The following is a 15,026-nucleotide window of genomic DNA, read 5'->3' as shown; positions in this document are numbered from 1 at the left end:
CACTCATACCTTAGCGCCAACAAACAATGCTCAGCTACTCAGACTTCACCGGCAATCAACAATTTTCTTTCAAGAATTTCATCAAATACTTGGTGGGCAACACTTTCATTCAAGTCTTTCAAAACATTGGATACCTTATTCAAACTTGTTCCAATCCTCAAATACTTCAAACAACGCTAAAACCATCAAATCACATCGGATTCAAGCCTAAGTTTCTTAAAAACTTCCGAATTACGCATTCGATCAAAAACCCGACCAAAACACCTCCGAATGACCTGAAATTTTGCACACATATCCAAAATCACCTAATGAAGCTACACCAACTCTCGGAATTCCATTCCGACCCTCGGATCAAAATCTCATCTATCAACCGGAATTCGCCAAAATACTAACTTCGCCAATTCAAGCCTAATTCTACACCAGACCTCCAAAATCAATTCCGATTGCACTCCTAAGTCACAAATCATTTTCCGAAGCTAACCGAATCACCGGAAATCACATCCGAGCCTTCTAACTCATAAGTCAACGTCCGGTTGACTTTTCCAACTTAAGCCTTCCTTAAAGAGACTAAGTGTCTCACTTCTTATCAAAATCAATCCAAATCAACTCTAACGCACCACATACCGATAACGAAACATAAGGAAACATAAAATGGGAGAAACGAAGCAGTAACACCTGAGACGACGGGTCGGGTCGTCACAATATATATAAGAACAACATGAAATCAAGAAGAGTGATACAAAGCAAAAGCAAAATATTATCCCTACCAAACTAGTCTCCCAAAGTTATGGCATAAGACAAGACTCAACTACCTCCTAACCTACAACCCTAATACTCGACCTCCATCTCCGCGCTTCTTCTCGGAACTTTGCATCAATTTCCTTGTTTTGGGGGTACTTAATTAGGCAAGCTTGATGGGTCACAAGCGTAAGGTTTTGTATTGAAATACTGCAGAAAGGTATACGACAAATGTTGAACCGAAATATTAGCATGTTGGGAGAATTGTGTTGAACTTGGAAACAGGACATCCACAAAAAACTGAGATAGCTCGAGGATAACTCCCAAAAAAAAGGTAAAGGGTATAACTATATCCCTTAATTGTAGGCACTAATACTGGATTGTGAGCCTTTTAAGGTGGAATGTATATATTTTGTAAACAAAACTTGTGTAGGTAGGGTAATTTACTAAACATGAATATTTAGGGTAATAAAGTTTCCCATAGTGTATAGGAATGAAAAAATCCCTTGTTTTTCTCTATCTATGCTATCACTAAGCTTCTTAGTTTCTCTGAAATCTTTCACAAGTAGAAGTGATGAGATGGTATTGGGCTGGAAATTGACAATACTATTTTCAACTATGGGTTGATCCAAATTCTTTAAAATTGTGAGAAATTCCTACTAATAATTGATTTAGATTTTGGTACAGTCATCAACAATTTAAATACTAGAAGAAAATGACAAATGATACAATCATGGAAATAGTTAGTAGCATTTAAGTGATATGAGTAGATTGAGATGCAATCTAAATGTTAGTCATTAATCACTATGGGACGAAAATTTTGCACCCAGTATACCAACCTAATAAATAAAGTATAGTAATAATTATTATTTTCTGAATTATGCGAGAATTTTTTTTGGGAGAAATCAAGGTGGCAGTAGAAATTGTTTTAAAAGAAATTTCCGATGGCTTGTTTCACTTTTATGGTTGAATGAACAATAGAACTAAAAATAAATTTGACATTGGTAGAAAGTCATAGATGTTGTAAATGGGATAACTAATATTTCAAACTTTGGAGCATCAAATAATATCACTTTTCTTAATGACTCTGTATACATATTACTTTTTGGGGCGGAGGGAGGGTGTTATTTACATGTCAGATGAATTCAATAACTTTTTGCTTAGATCCTATATTTTGTACTAGAAAATTTATTAAATATGTATAAATACTTAATTGCTAACCCATTAACTAACGAGCTATGAGTTCGGTTGTAAATTCAAAACCCATAAACATTAAATGTTGGCTCTACCTCTAATTATATATACTACTAAAGTTTTAGAAAAATTCATCCAGTGTTGTACAATATGTTTGGAAATATATGCTCTTGTGTCGTAGAACATACTACTATTACTTAAGAGATGTTATTATTTGCGGAAGTCAAATACTTTTTCTTTGACTATAAATTTTTAAATAAATTTGAATAATTAAATATGTTGACTTATAGTAGTTCTTTTTATATAACTATCAAATATAAAAATAATTTTTTTAAAAAATTTATACCAAAATTCACATTTCAAAATTAAGCTCCCGTTTGCCCATAGATTTTGGCTACTTTTTTCTTTCAAAAAAAAAAAATTAAAAATATTATTTGTTCATAGAATATAATCAGTTTTTGAAAAAAATTTCAAGTTCCCAAAAAACGAGTTTATGGCAGTTTTTAGGTGAAAATTTTTCTTGCATCCACAAAACTTCAACTTTTGTCTCAAATAAATTGTATATTCAAATAATTTCAACTTTCCAAAAATTATTTTTCAACACGCCTACAAAACCTTTTTTTAAAATTTTTAACTAAATTTATGTCCAAACGCTAGCTAAGTATTTTTGACCCTCATGTTCCGAACCTCTTCATATAAATTTGGAGAGAGAAAGTAGTAAGATAATACTCTCTCCATCCAAATTTCTGTGACACATTTTTGTTTTTAGTTTATCTAGAAAATAATGAGATTTTTTCTTTTTGAAAACTATTTAATCTAAGTATTTTCGTGTTAATCTTAATACATCACTCCAACACATGTAATATGAAATTTCATTCTTTTACAAAGACACGTGAAACTATTATCATCACTTTTTTAAAAAAATATTTAATATTTTACCTATATTTATTTGACTTATATGCCATACCTTTAGCATTGCTGTCTATTAACAGCGTGTTTGGATGGTTGTTACCCATTATATTATATCGTATTGTTATGTTAAATATAATGTTTGTTTTGATTGTTACTTAAATTTTATTGTATCGTATCGTTAAATCCGTCGTTACATAACGACGAAATGTGCCACTTTATGTAACGATCGATTTGTTGTGGTCGCGTCTTTACCTTGTCTTTTTCTCTCAATGTCACCCTTTATTATTATTAAATAATTTTATTTTATCATTTATCCTACCTTTTTATATAATAATTTTTCTTTATAATATTTTAAGTTTATTCTTCATATTGCTGGTGTGTAATATCATGAAACGATGGTAAAATGATATAATCTATCCAAACATATATTTATCAAACGATATAATAAAATACGATACGATACATTATGAAATGACAGGTAACAACCATCCAAACAAGCTGTAAGTATTAACCATCTAATTTTGTTGGATTTTTCCTGAAAGGGTTTGGGTTTTGTTTACTGATAAACACTGGAGAGAGAGAGAGAGTGTGTTGTTCTGTTCAGTTAGTTTAATCACACACAGATAAAGTAAAACCTTTCCCCCACCCAACACTCCCTTTTTCTTTATTATAGTACTTATCTTTTTCTTCTTCTTTCCTCTTTAATTTCTCTATTTTCTTTTTACAAGTAAAACCAGAGAAGAGAGAGAAGAAGGAAACAAGAACTGGAAAAAAGACTCAATCTTTACTGTGTATAGTTAAGGGGTGAAGCTTTGATGGATCTATAGATCTAACACTTTCAGACCCACATGGATTGTTATGTCTTTTTTCAGATCTCAGTCATTATCAGTTGAAAAGATTCAGTAACTGACCAGAAAAAATATAGCGTAATATAGGCCTAATTGCATCAAAGTCTTATCTTTCTACTTATTTTTTCAAGAAGGTAATTCTCCAAGCTGTGAACTTTATTTGATTTCTGTGCTTTCTGTGTTATGAATTTACTGTTGTTTTGTTCATTTGGGTATGTGAGAATAGGATTGACTGGTTTTCAGTGTAGACTGTAGTGTGTAATTTTACCCCAATTTGCTTCTTGTCATTGCTGATGTAGTCTGAAAATTGCTAGGTTGTTGGTCATGATTCTAGTATTCGCGCTTTGATTCATGATTTGATGCTCCTAGTAAGTTTATATGATGTATTTGGACTTGTGCATATGTTCGGATTAGGACCTGAGGGGCTCGGTAGCATTTCGGTGGCACCGTTGCATGAAAATTGGAACATTAGGATCCTTAAGTTTGACTTGAGTCTTCATTTTTAGTTGTTGAGCTGCACGTAGTGTTTCGAGCCTTTGGATAAGTCCAATAAAGGGTATTTGGACTTGTCGGGATGTGTTCGTGTTGGTTGGGCGTACTCTCGAGTAATTCCAAAGGGTACTTGGTGCCTCCCACCAGCACGGGTATGGGGTAACTGTGTCTACTAAGGCTCGGACAGATGAGAAGAAATCACCTAGTATTGGGTTTGAACCCGAGGTTCTCAGCCCACTTCATTGTTTATTCTTCTTTGGTGTTAAAATTGGGTTTTGGACTTTGGAACTCTCTGTTTTACTATGTAGATTTATTTCTTATTGGTTAAAGCTATGATCTTTTCCCAATTCTGTGATTCTTGAAGTAGTTGTATAGCTGAACTTCTTGTTATATATGCTTGTTTCTTGTTTGCAGGATAAGAGAGTAATAACCAAATTAGAGTTTAGTTAGACTGCTCTTTTATTTTGGCTGTTGAAGAATTGGAGGTAGAGCAGAGGTGAAATGAAATGAGGGATGTTATCAAGACTGATAAATTTCCTGAGGGCCTGTTGGCGGCCATCAACGGACCGTTCTGTATACGCTGGTTCGGATGCAGCTGGACGGCAAGATGGACTTTTTTGGTATAAGGACAGTGGTCAACACTTGATTGGTGAGTTCTCAATGGCAGTTGTACAGGCCAATAATTTGCTGGAGGATCAAAGCCAGATCGAGTCGGGCTCTTTGAGCTTGCTTGATTCGGGCCCCTACGGTACGTTTGCTGGGATATATGATGGTCATGGTGGACCTGAAACATCACGATATATCAATGATCACCTCTTTCAGCATCTCAAGAGTAAGCAACTAGACCTTTTTTATTGACCAAAGTACTCATTTGTCTATTGCATTGCATCAATCCAGTGTAGTTCGGAATGATGTTGGTAAGCTAGTTAAATGCTATGTAGTAAATCTTTTAATAAGAAAAATGCCAGGGTATTTTTTTTAAATTTAAAATAGGGATAATTACATTTTTGGGCCGCCCTAAAAAATAATAGGCGGCAAATGTATATTTTTTGTATATTAAGTGTAAATATACATATAATATACTTACATATACATGTTATATACATAATCAGTGTATCTGTTTTGTATATTTGGGCTAGCGCCCGTAATTAATGTCGACCGACAAAAATGAAAAAAGCCCTTTAAAATATCTAGCATATTAGCTTATTTGCCATTTGAATTAATCAGTCTGCACCTTTTATATTGTAGGGTTTGCAGCTGAACAAAATTGTATGTCTGTGGATGTAATACGAAAATCATTTCAAGCAACAGAAGAGGGATTCTTTTCTCTGGTTGCAAAGCAATGGCCAACGAAGCCGCAGATAGCTGCTGTTGGATCTTGCTGTCTTGTTGCGGTGATCTGCAATGGCACCCTTTATGTTGCTAATGTAGGTGATTCCCGAGCTGTTTTAGGAAGGCTTGTGAAGGCTACAGGAGAGGTTCTTGCGATCCAGCTTTCAGCTGAGCATAACGCGAGTATTGAATCCGTCCGACAAGAGTTGCATTCAATGCATCCAGATGACTCACAGATAGTGGTTTTGAAGCATAACGTATGGCGTGTCAAGGGTCTAATTCAGGTATATCTCTCATAATGTGAGCAACTGTACTTTAGTCTATGTTGCGCGGACTCTTCAGAATGTTGTCGCACCCGTGTCGGATCCTCCAAAAATACTCTATTTTGGGAGGATCGACATGCACCCGGCGACATTTTCGGAGAGTTTGAGTAACATAGACTATAGTTGTGTTTTCATGATTTGTGGATAGAGTTGCTTATATGGTTTCTCATTCTTGTTATTATTTCAGAGGTAGATATGGTTAGTATCATGTTGAGAGTTCAAAGCATTTTTATAGTTGATCAATTAAAAGGTGTGTTACTCATTGATCAGTGTATGCAGTTGCTTGTATGTCATCGATCTTCTATCTTCTATCTTCTAGTCTTAGCAATGAATACAAGGACAATTATTGCGTTCTTTTATCTGCGTTCAATCAGATTCTTTTATACATGCAGGGGAATTTATGAGCCGTGACTCCTACTCTAAGCTGGTTTTGACTAAGATAGACATTTTAGATTTCTTGAACCCAAAAGAGATTATAAGTCTTTCCTTCACTCCCTATATTGGCTGATATTTTGATATTCTAAACTCCGTTTTTCCTTCTCTATTAGTTTGCTTTATTAAGGGATGGATGTTGGTTCTCAATGACTCAAGTTATTAGTTGATCTGCTGCTCACTGCCAGTTATTGTGCTGTTTCTAACAAACTTATCTGCAATTTCCAGAGAAGGAAACGACTGTTTTTTGTCCTTTTGTATAGTTTCATTTAAGTACAATCAGACTCTGTATAGTGTATAGTCCACATTAATTCATGATTATCAAAAAGGAATTCTAATTAAACCACCAAAAGGTGAAGTGCCAACTTAACCAGAAGATTACAAGCAATCACTTTTCTCATTTGCTATGCTGAGAAATAAGGAAATACAAGACTGAAACAGACTTATCCCAAAAAGAAAAAGGACAGATCAAGATAGACCAAATAGCCATAGATGATGCACGAAAAGACAAAAAAGATTTTATCGTGAGTTAGGAACAACAGGCACTTCACCACTTACTTAATGACCCAAGCATCGGTGCATGTTTCAACTTCAACCAGCTACTTGTTGAGCGTAAAACTATCATTTATTTAAAGTAATGGTGCTAAAGATCAGAAAGGTCAAAGGAAAGGCCGTCCTTGGTTTCTTCCGCGGGATTTGGATTACATCATAGTTGCACTATGTGCACGAGATCGTTTGTTTCAATCCTTTGATGGTCATTCTGGTTATTAAATGTGACAGATATAGATGTCACCCTTGATCCTGCTTTCTATACTTTACGGGATCGTTTGGTAGCCGGTTAGAGAGGAGTTATCCATGTATTAAATGTAGGATAACTTTATACATTGTTTGGTTAAAAGAAGGGGGAAGAATAATCTCCACATAGAAGCTAGCATAAGTTATACAATGTTTGGTTGTTTTTTCCTCTTTTTCACATAAAATATAGCATTGCTAATACAATGTTTGGTTTATGTGTTTTCTTTTCCGCATAACTAATACATGTACAACTAATACATGTATAAGTTATGAGGGAATCTATGTATTATTTATGCAAGGTAGAAGGTGGAATAACTTATACATAATTAGTAATACTTGTATTAAAACGCAAAATGACAAGAATACCCTTTATTCAAACTTGTATTTTTTTGTTTAAATAAATATATTTAAACTATACTAACAATTTTAATAAAAATAAAGTAAGATAATAATAAATAACACTCATATTACATTTATATTACTAATCCTTATATAACTACCGCATAACTAATCCCCGCATAATTAATCCATGCATAACTAATCCCAACATAACTCAACCTTGCATAACTTATCCCTGCATAACTAATACTGCATGCATAACTAATCCCTGCATTACCTATTCCTGCATAACTAATACATACATAACTTATACCTGCATAACTAATACATGTATAACTAATACCTGCATAACTCTAACCGGTAACCAAACGACCCCTACATGGATTCCGGACTTCATTGAAATGAATTTGCTAATTTTCTGCACTAAGCTATTTATATGGGTTTTAATTTCTAATCCATCTTGCAGATTTCGAGATCTATTGGTGATATATACCTTAAAAAGGCTGAATACAACAGGGAGCCTTTGTATGCGAAGTTTCGGTTGAAAGAACCTTTTAGAAGGCCCATATTGAGCGCTGATCCATCAATTACAGTTCAAGAACTCGAACCGCATGATCAATTTCTCATATTAGCTTCTGATGGTCTTTGGGAACATCTTAGCAATCAAGAGGCAGTTGATATAGTACAAAATAACCCCCGAAGCGTAAGATCTTTGACTATAGGAGACTTTTAATTTTTCCCTTTCTCTTTTATATTTCTTTTGCATGTATAAAGTCTTCAACTGCAAATCGACTCTAATAGAATTGTGTTGCTGGCTTTAGGTGGTGCACTTTTTAAATATCGTGTTAAATGAAATGTTGGGTTAAACATATCCTGTTTCTTTGTCTCTCCGGATCATGTTTTCATGTGCTATTCGAGCGAGTTATGATTTACTCTTTTTTTTTTCTTGGTGATACTTCCTGAAAATGCATCGACTATTGTATTGCCTTTTTTTTTTTACTAACCGTGGTGTCTCGGTTTGTAACCGTAATGTTCGGGCCAGCTTGCTTGTACCTCGACTAATTCCACAAGGTACGTGCCATCTCCCCGTAATGTTCGGGCCAGCTTGCTTGTACCTCGACTAATTCCACGAGGTACGTGCCATCTCCCACCAGCAATACGTACCAGGTAACTCTGTCCACCAAGGCTTGGACAGATGGGAAGAAATCACCTAGTGTTTTTGCTGCCGCTGGGATTTGAACCTGAGACCTCATGGTTCTCCCTCACTTTATTGACCACTAGGCCACACCCTTGGGTGCTACTGTATTGCCTTTATCACACTGATATAATTGATATGGCTCCTGCTACTCACTTATTAGCAAGCTCGTCTAGAGATCTCAAGTAGTTTCAGGAATGTCCACATTTTAGAGAGAACAAAGTAACACTTCTAGATCAGACATTGTACTCTATGAAGGAAAAAATATATGTTGCATGAGCACTTCTTTACGAGTACTTCATTTTTTGTCTATTCTTTTGTCCATTTCTTCTTTGGGGTAAAAACATAGACCATTACTAGGGGCTTTGCTATTGAATGACGTGTTATTCATGTTATACAAACATGATATTTAGATACGCTTGAAATATACATCACTAGTATAATAATATTCAAGGCAGGGTAGCATAGGTATTGAGAGATTTCAACATTTCCCCTTGCATATTTTTAGGAAACAAGGAAATGGTTGCAAGGAGGAACACAGTGTTTTAGGCGTGCAAATCCACTAAAAGGATATATACCAAATTAATTCATTAATTTTTTTGGTGTGTAGTTATATAATAATAAATATTTACTCTTTTGCTTATTGAAAGCAATGACATGTGTCCTAATTTTCCAACCTTCAGGGAAGCGCTCGGAGGCTTGTAAAAACTGCTTTGCATGAAGCAGCAAAGAAGAGGGAGATGAGATATTCTGATCTGAAGAAGATTGATCGTGGTGTTAGGAGGCATTTTCACGATGATATCTCAGTCATAGTTGTGTTTCTTGATTCAAATCTTGTAAGTAGGGCGAGCTCGCTGAGGGGCCCCACTTTATCTCTCAGAGGAGGTGGTATGAACTTTGCAGCAAAAAGTTTGGCTCCCTGTGCTACTCCCATAGAACTCGGTACCACTTAAAAACTTTTACTCTGTTGTATACTCTGCTGTATCCACGAAAACTTCCTTGTGAGAGCATCTGCATCTTTGTAGTAGATAGAATTAAAGAGAAACGATAGAAGGTGCACTAATTTATTCATTTGATGTACAATGTTATGTTTAACTTGGAACACCGGTGCCTTGTTTAGTTTTCGAGCAGCAAAGAAGAATGAAAGAGAGAATTTCTATAGAGGTTCTTTCTCGAGTATCACGTTTCTGCTTAATTCATATTCCTAACGTACACCCTTTCGATTCTTTTTTAATATCTTGTAAATTGTGTAAAACTGAATGAAGTATTATTCCTCTTGTATTTTTTGTATTCTTTCCATTTCCTCATATTTTTGCTTATGCTTTTCTGAGCCGAGAGTCTATTGAAAACAACCTCTCTACTTCCACAAGGTAGGGGTTAGGTCTGCGCACACACTACCCTCCCCAGACCTCACTATGTGGAATTATACCGGTTATGTTGTTGTTCCATTTCCTCTTATTGTAGTCTTGTTGTTATCGTCATAACTCAGAATTTGAAAGGCAATAATAACAGCGGATGTGATATACTATCAAAGTATTTCGTGTTGCAGTTTTGCTTGTGTTTGGAGATTGATTGTTGAATGTTGGATTTTGGACTAGGGGTGTGCATTCGATTTATCGATTCGATTTTGACCCTTATCGATAATTACTTATCGATTATCGATTTGTACATATGCTTATCGTTATCATTTCAATAAGGTTTCGATTTTTTCGATTTCGATTACAAATAATCAATTCGATTTATTGATAAACCGATTCGAATGCACACCCCCTATTTTGGACACTTCTTTTTCTGTATGTAATGATCTATCCTTGATTTATTTTCTCTTGTATGAAAAAGTCACTGCATGGAATCGTTTTTTGTTGCTAGAAGATCAAAAATTCAAAATTTAAGTTGCTATTTCTACTAAAAACATATTTAGAAAGGCTTTTTAATAACGGTGGTAACTAGATCAGCTTGCGTGTATTTCGGCTAATCCATTAGGTATCTTTGGGGTAAAAATTATTTTTGCATATATAAAGATTGTTGAATCCCTTTAAAACAAGGTACACTCTAATTGTATTAGCGAAGATGGCTCAAAAATTACTGGAACATTTTTTATTACCTTTTCTAGAATTTTATGAACTACATCTTATTGTTAAAATATCATGGTATAGCCAGTTTTCACACTGGTCAATGAAAAATAGCCAGCGTTTAGCAAGTCAATGAAAAATAGCCACTATTTTACTGCAACAGGAACCGGTCCAGTATAATATACGGGAGTTCTGGTGCATTTGTGTACGAACTCCAGCATATTATGCTGGACCGGTATACGTTGCTAACTCCTGTAAAATTTGCGGGAGACTGGAGCACCAGTGCTCCAAACTCCAGTATATTATACTGGACAATTATACTTGCTGGAACTCCCGTAAAATTTGCGGGAGTTCCAGCATAATTATGCTTGAACTCCCGTAAAATTTGTGGGAGTTCCAGCATTGTTATCCTGGAACTCCCGTAAAATTTGCGGGAGTTCCAGCATACTTATGCTGGAACTCCCGTAAAATTTGCGGGCGTATTTTTCCAGATTTTGAACAGTGTTTTCGCTCAGATTTAAAGTGGCTAAATTTCGATGACTTTTGAAACTTGGCTATTTTTCAACGACCAGTGGTAAATCTGGCTATTTTTGAATTTCTCCGCATCTTATTTGGTCTGGTGTAGAGGCCTAATGCGAATAAAATATTTCATCCTGGACTAGATGGGTGTGCTTTAAAAAGTGATTAGCTCTGAGAACAAGAAAAGGGGTAACAAAATATTTTTCTTTAACAAAATATTTCATATAAATAGAAATGTTTTTTTAAGTTGGAATACAATAGAAAGCTTTTTTGCACATAGTTTTGTCTTTAAAGCTCAGTACTACTGGCATTCTCGAAAAACAGCAAAACAATTAAAAGTAATTCTATAATCAAATTGAAGCTGACAAAAGGCTGAATCTCAGTAGACCGTGGCAACAAGACCACTCTGCACTAAAAGGTAGAAGTTCTCTCCATTAGAAGTCTTCTAAAACAAAATGTATAAACAGCCAAATAAGGAAACAGACTAGCATTATCACTAACAGCTAAATACAACCTATCATCAGTTACTCTACCAAAGAAAGATCTGGTTGAAGCCACTCAACTAAAAGTTTAAACAAAAAAAACTTCAACTAAAGGTTAATTACATAGAAAAACTTGCAGCCTCAAATATCCAGCTATTAGGGGCTATTTCAGTAATGAAAGTTAAGCAACATAACTAACTATTGCTACTAAAAATTAAACAATATTGGCCAAGCGCAATACGTCTTGCATTTGATAATTAGGTCAGTATAAACCTATTGTTACATGAGGTGTGCACAAAACATGAGCGCACTGATACAAAATATACTACTTAGCGGAAGTAGTGAGCACTATATAAAAATGGCAGCCCAAAGGGTGCACTAAGCTCCTGCTATGCGCGGGGTCCGGGGAAGGGTCAGACCTTCAAGAGTGTATTGTACGCAACCTTACCCTGCATTTCTGCAAGAGGCTGTTTCCAGTGCTCGAACCCGTGACCTCCTGGTCACATGACAACAACTTTACCAGCTACGCTAAGGCTCCCCTTCTAGTGAGCTCTATATAACAGCTCAAAATTCTTTCTACTGATGGTAATCAACTACAATAACAGTACTTAAAAGTGCATATTTGCCACTAATTACATAGGTTTCCTCGAAATAATATATGCGATGACAAACATAGAGGGAAACCCTACCAGCAAATATGAAGAAATTAAAATAACCTTATATAATTATTTACCGAGTACAACCACCTATAGATCCCTTCTGCATAATGGACAAGAGCCGTGTCTCAGCAGCCATGTATCGATGCACGGTAAGTGAAACATGTGATGACATTGCGGCAAACATCTAACAGTTTCCCTCAGTTGGAAGTCCTGAATACATAAGAAATAACAAACATCAATCTTAATTGTTAAGTAATACAAACAGAAAGAGAAATAGCAAATAAACGTGCTACACGAAATTTACCTGTAAGCAGACTGAACATGAGACTCTCTCCCCTGTATCATCCACATTGTTGTCGTTGCTAATTACAATCTTTGGAATCTTCTCAACAAAATCTCCAGCCAAACCTTTTGACCCGCCTGTATCGAAAATGTTAGGGACCTCTTCATATGTAGTTTCAACAGCTCCCATCTGACTTTGCACTGCACTTAGCATTGCTGGACCAATCCGCTCGCGAACTAGTCTACCACTTAACAAGCTCGCTATTACATCAATCTGTACAGTTCAAACAATCCATCAATTAATCATACACCTAAGAAGTAAGAAATATAGCTCGGCATTCACGTGTAATTATTCTCATTCTCTTTTTAACTATGGAATCAGCACTTTGTTTATCAAATATACCGGTATCCCAAATATAGAAGTTACAAAAGAAGTTATGTTGCTTACCAAGTAAAGAAGACATCCGATTCCAGATTCATCGGATTGCCATAGTAACAAAGATGACTCAAAGACCTCAAGGGAGAAAACAGCACCAGAAATGGCTCCAACGGCGGCACCTCTAATAAATCCACTTTCTGTTTCTTGACCTATCAAAGCTCCTGTCATTGCTCCTAATAAGGTGCCCACTGCAAGAACCAATTCCATTCATTATTACCTTCAAAATCCATGTCTCTCCATTTAAATTCAGCCAACATTATACTAGAAATTCTCTATATTTTTCTACTGGCATAAAAATATTTAATATGGTAAACATAGAAAGCATAGGACCTAGAGTAAATGTACTAACATGACGAAAGCATATTCCCAACTAATTGGTATCGCTTATATAGATCTTCTTTTTCAATTTTGTCCTATCTTTTAGAATTAGAAAAAGTACCCCTTATAACATCATCATCAGTTAAAACACAATCACCAAAACATCGGCAAATCGCCATTTCATTCTTGTAACAGGAAATGAGATTGTTCAGGAGTATTTGAAGTCTCACTGAGTGACCAGCAATAAAATTAATGTTATTTATAGTCAACATATCGACTTATCTTTAGAGAGCGTTTAGCTTGTTTTCAAAGATGAGATCGGAAATTTTTTGATTGTTAAAGAACCAGATTTTGATAATTGCTTGTAGGCATCTACGGTTCTGTTTATGCCTGCTTGAATTTCATAGCTCTTTTGCACCCTATGAATGAGCCATGTCGATTATATAATAATAATAATAAAAAGTTAATAAAAACGACTCAACCTTTTCTTTCATTCATAACTATCAGGCTTTAGCTCATCAACTCAAAAAGATGAATAAACTAAACAAAATATACATTGAATCAAAAAAATCACCTTTATATTTACTAAATCTCTTCCGCTATATTCTTGAACTGTACAACAGCCGAATCTATCCTTATATAGAAGGACAACCCGGTGCACGAAGCATACCGCGTTCACGCAGGGTCCGGGAAAGGGCCGCACCCCAATGGGGTGTGATGTAGGCAGCCTACCCTAATGCAAGCATCAAGGGCGCACCCCAAGGGGGTCTGATGTAGGCAGCCTACCCTAATGCAAGCATCACTAGCTGATTCCAAAGCCGAATCTATCCTAAAAAACTCAAAAATACTACCTCTCAATTCTTTGCAATATATCATACCCTAAAATTCAAGTTAAAGACACAACAAGGAAGCAAAGATTGACAATTAGAGTAAAAATGTCCAAATACCCTGATTACACATGTGAAAGCCCTCATCAAAATGCATACAGAAATGAAATATCACAAGTCCTCAATTGGAAGAAAAAAAGAAAAGCACAATCTGATACACAATCAAAGAAAATTGAAAAATTACATAAGAATGGAAAGTAAATATACTCACCTAATGCAAAGAAAAAGGTGAAAATTGCAGAGAACACATTGCCAATAATTGCAGATACAGCAAATCTGAAGAAATCTTTAGCTCTATCAATCAAATCCCTCATACAAAAAGATGATACAATTGAAACAGCAGCAAAAGCACGAGTTGGGTACGCGTAAAAATCCATTCTTTTTTACTTTTTTTTCTAAATTCAAGAGTTCTTCCTTCAAAAGGGCTGTTTTTTAAATATGAAAAACAAGAAAGTTTACGCAAAGAAAAGAGGTATAGAGCTATAAATCAATGTATATATTTGTATGTGGTGCAGTTGTAAATATAAAGAGAAGAAGTTAAAGAGGGTGATATGAATGGTGAAAAGAAACCACAAAACCAACTAGCATTTATAGCTTTGTTTCTCCCTCACTCTATTTTTTTTTTTTTTTTGGTCTATAATATTTAATTTTTTCAAATATCAAATAGTAATTAACTTTTTTTTTAAAGTTGTCCTTACAGTAAAGAAGAAAGGAGCATTTGTTATATTTCTAATGAACACATTTAGGTTAAATTGGTCGATTTCATTA

At 35.2% G+C, this 15,026-nt stretch overlaps 2 protein-coding genes across 3 annotated transcripts; one reads left to right on the top strand and one right to left on the bottom strand.

Annotated features, from left to right (window-relative positions):
• Window positions 1-3,381: 3,381 nt before the first annotated feature.
• On the top strand, window positions 3,382-9,881 carry LOC109244835 (probable protein phosphatase 2C 60). 2 transcript variants are annotated; one of them, XM_019411988.1, is made up of 5 exons: window positions 3,382-3,826; window positions 4,599-5,016; window positions 5,433-5,800; window positions 7,872-8,108; window positions 9,284-9,881. In XM_019411988.1, the coding sequence occupies exons 2-5, from the start codon at window positions 4,698-4,700 to the stop codon at window positions 9,551-9,553; spliced, it is 1,194 nt and encodes a 397-aa protein (XP_019267533.1). In that variant the 5' UTR covers window positions 3,382-3,826; window positions 4,599-4,697; the 3' UTR covers window positions 9,554-9,881. The 2 variants fall into 2 exon arrangements, with proteins under 2 accessions (XP_019267533.1, XP_019267534.1); XM_019411989.1 differs by lacking the exon at window positions 3,382-3,826 and adding an exon at window positions 3,882-3,904.
• Window positions 9,882-12,230: 2,349 nt separating this feature from the next.
• LOC109244833 (NEP1-interacting protein-like 1) lies at window positions 12,231-14,812 on the bottom strand. Its single transcript, XM_019411987.1, has 4 exons — window positions 14,470-14,812; window positions 13,063-13,241; window positions 12,637-12,888; window positions 12,231-12,542 (listed from the first exon to the last, which is right to left on the bottom strand). The coding sequence occupies exons 1-4, from the start codon at window positions 14,633-14,635 to the stop codon at window positions 12,420-12,422; spliced, it is 720 nt and encodes a 239-aa protein (XP_019267532.1). The 5' UTR covers window positions 14,636-14,812; the 3' UTR covers window positions 12,231-12,419.
• Window positions 14,813-15,026: the final 214 nt, after the last annotated feature.

The sequence above is a fragment of the Nicotiana attenuata genome, unplaced genomic scaffold (assembly GCF_001879085.1).
Source record: "Nicotiana attenuata strain UT unplaced genomic scaffold, NIATTr2, whole genome shotgun sequence".
In the NCBI taxonomy this organism is placed as follows: Eukaryota; Viridiplantae; Streptophyta; class Magnoliopsida; order Solanales; family Solanaceae; genus Nicotiana; species Nicotiana attenuata.
Note: the sequence above shows the minus strand (reverse complement) of the source record. Positions and strands in the feature narration are given on the sequence as shown.

Coding starts and splice junctions, on each gene's coding strand:
- LOC109244833 (XM_019411987.1), bottom strand. CDS start 14,635: ATGGATTTTTACGCGTACCCAACTCGTGCTTTTGCTGCTGTTTCAATT. Junction 13,242..14,469: donor CACCTTTTTCTTTGCATTAG/GTGAGTATATTT, acceptor TGGTTCTTGCAG/TGGGCACCTTATTAGGAGCA. Junction 12,543..12,636: donor CATGTTCAGTCTGCTTACAG/GTAAATTTCGTG, acceptor TTATGTATTCAG/GACTTCCAACTGAGGGAAAC.
- LOC109244835 (XM_019411988.1), top strand. CDS start 4,698: ATGTTATCAAGACTGATAAATTTCCTGAGGGCCTGTTGGCGGCCATCA. Junction 5,017..5,432: donor CCTCTTTCAGCATCTCAAGA/GTAAGCAACTAG, acceptor TTTATATTGTAG/GGTTTGCAGCTGAACAAAAT. Junction 8,109..9,283: donor TACAAAATAACCCCCGAAGC/GTAAGATCTTTG, acceptor TCCAACCTTCAG/GGAAGCGCTCGGAGGCTTGT.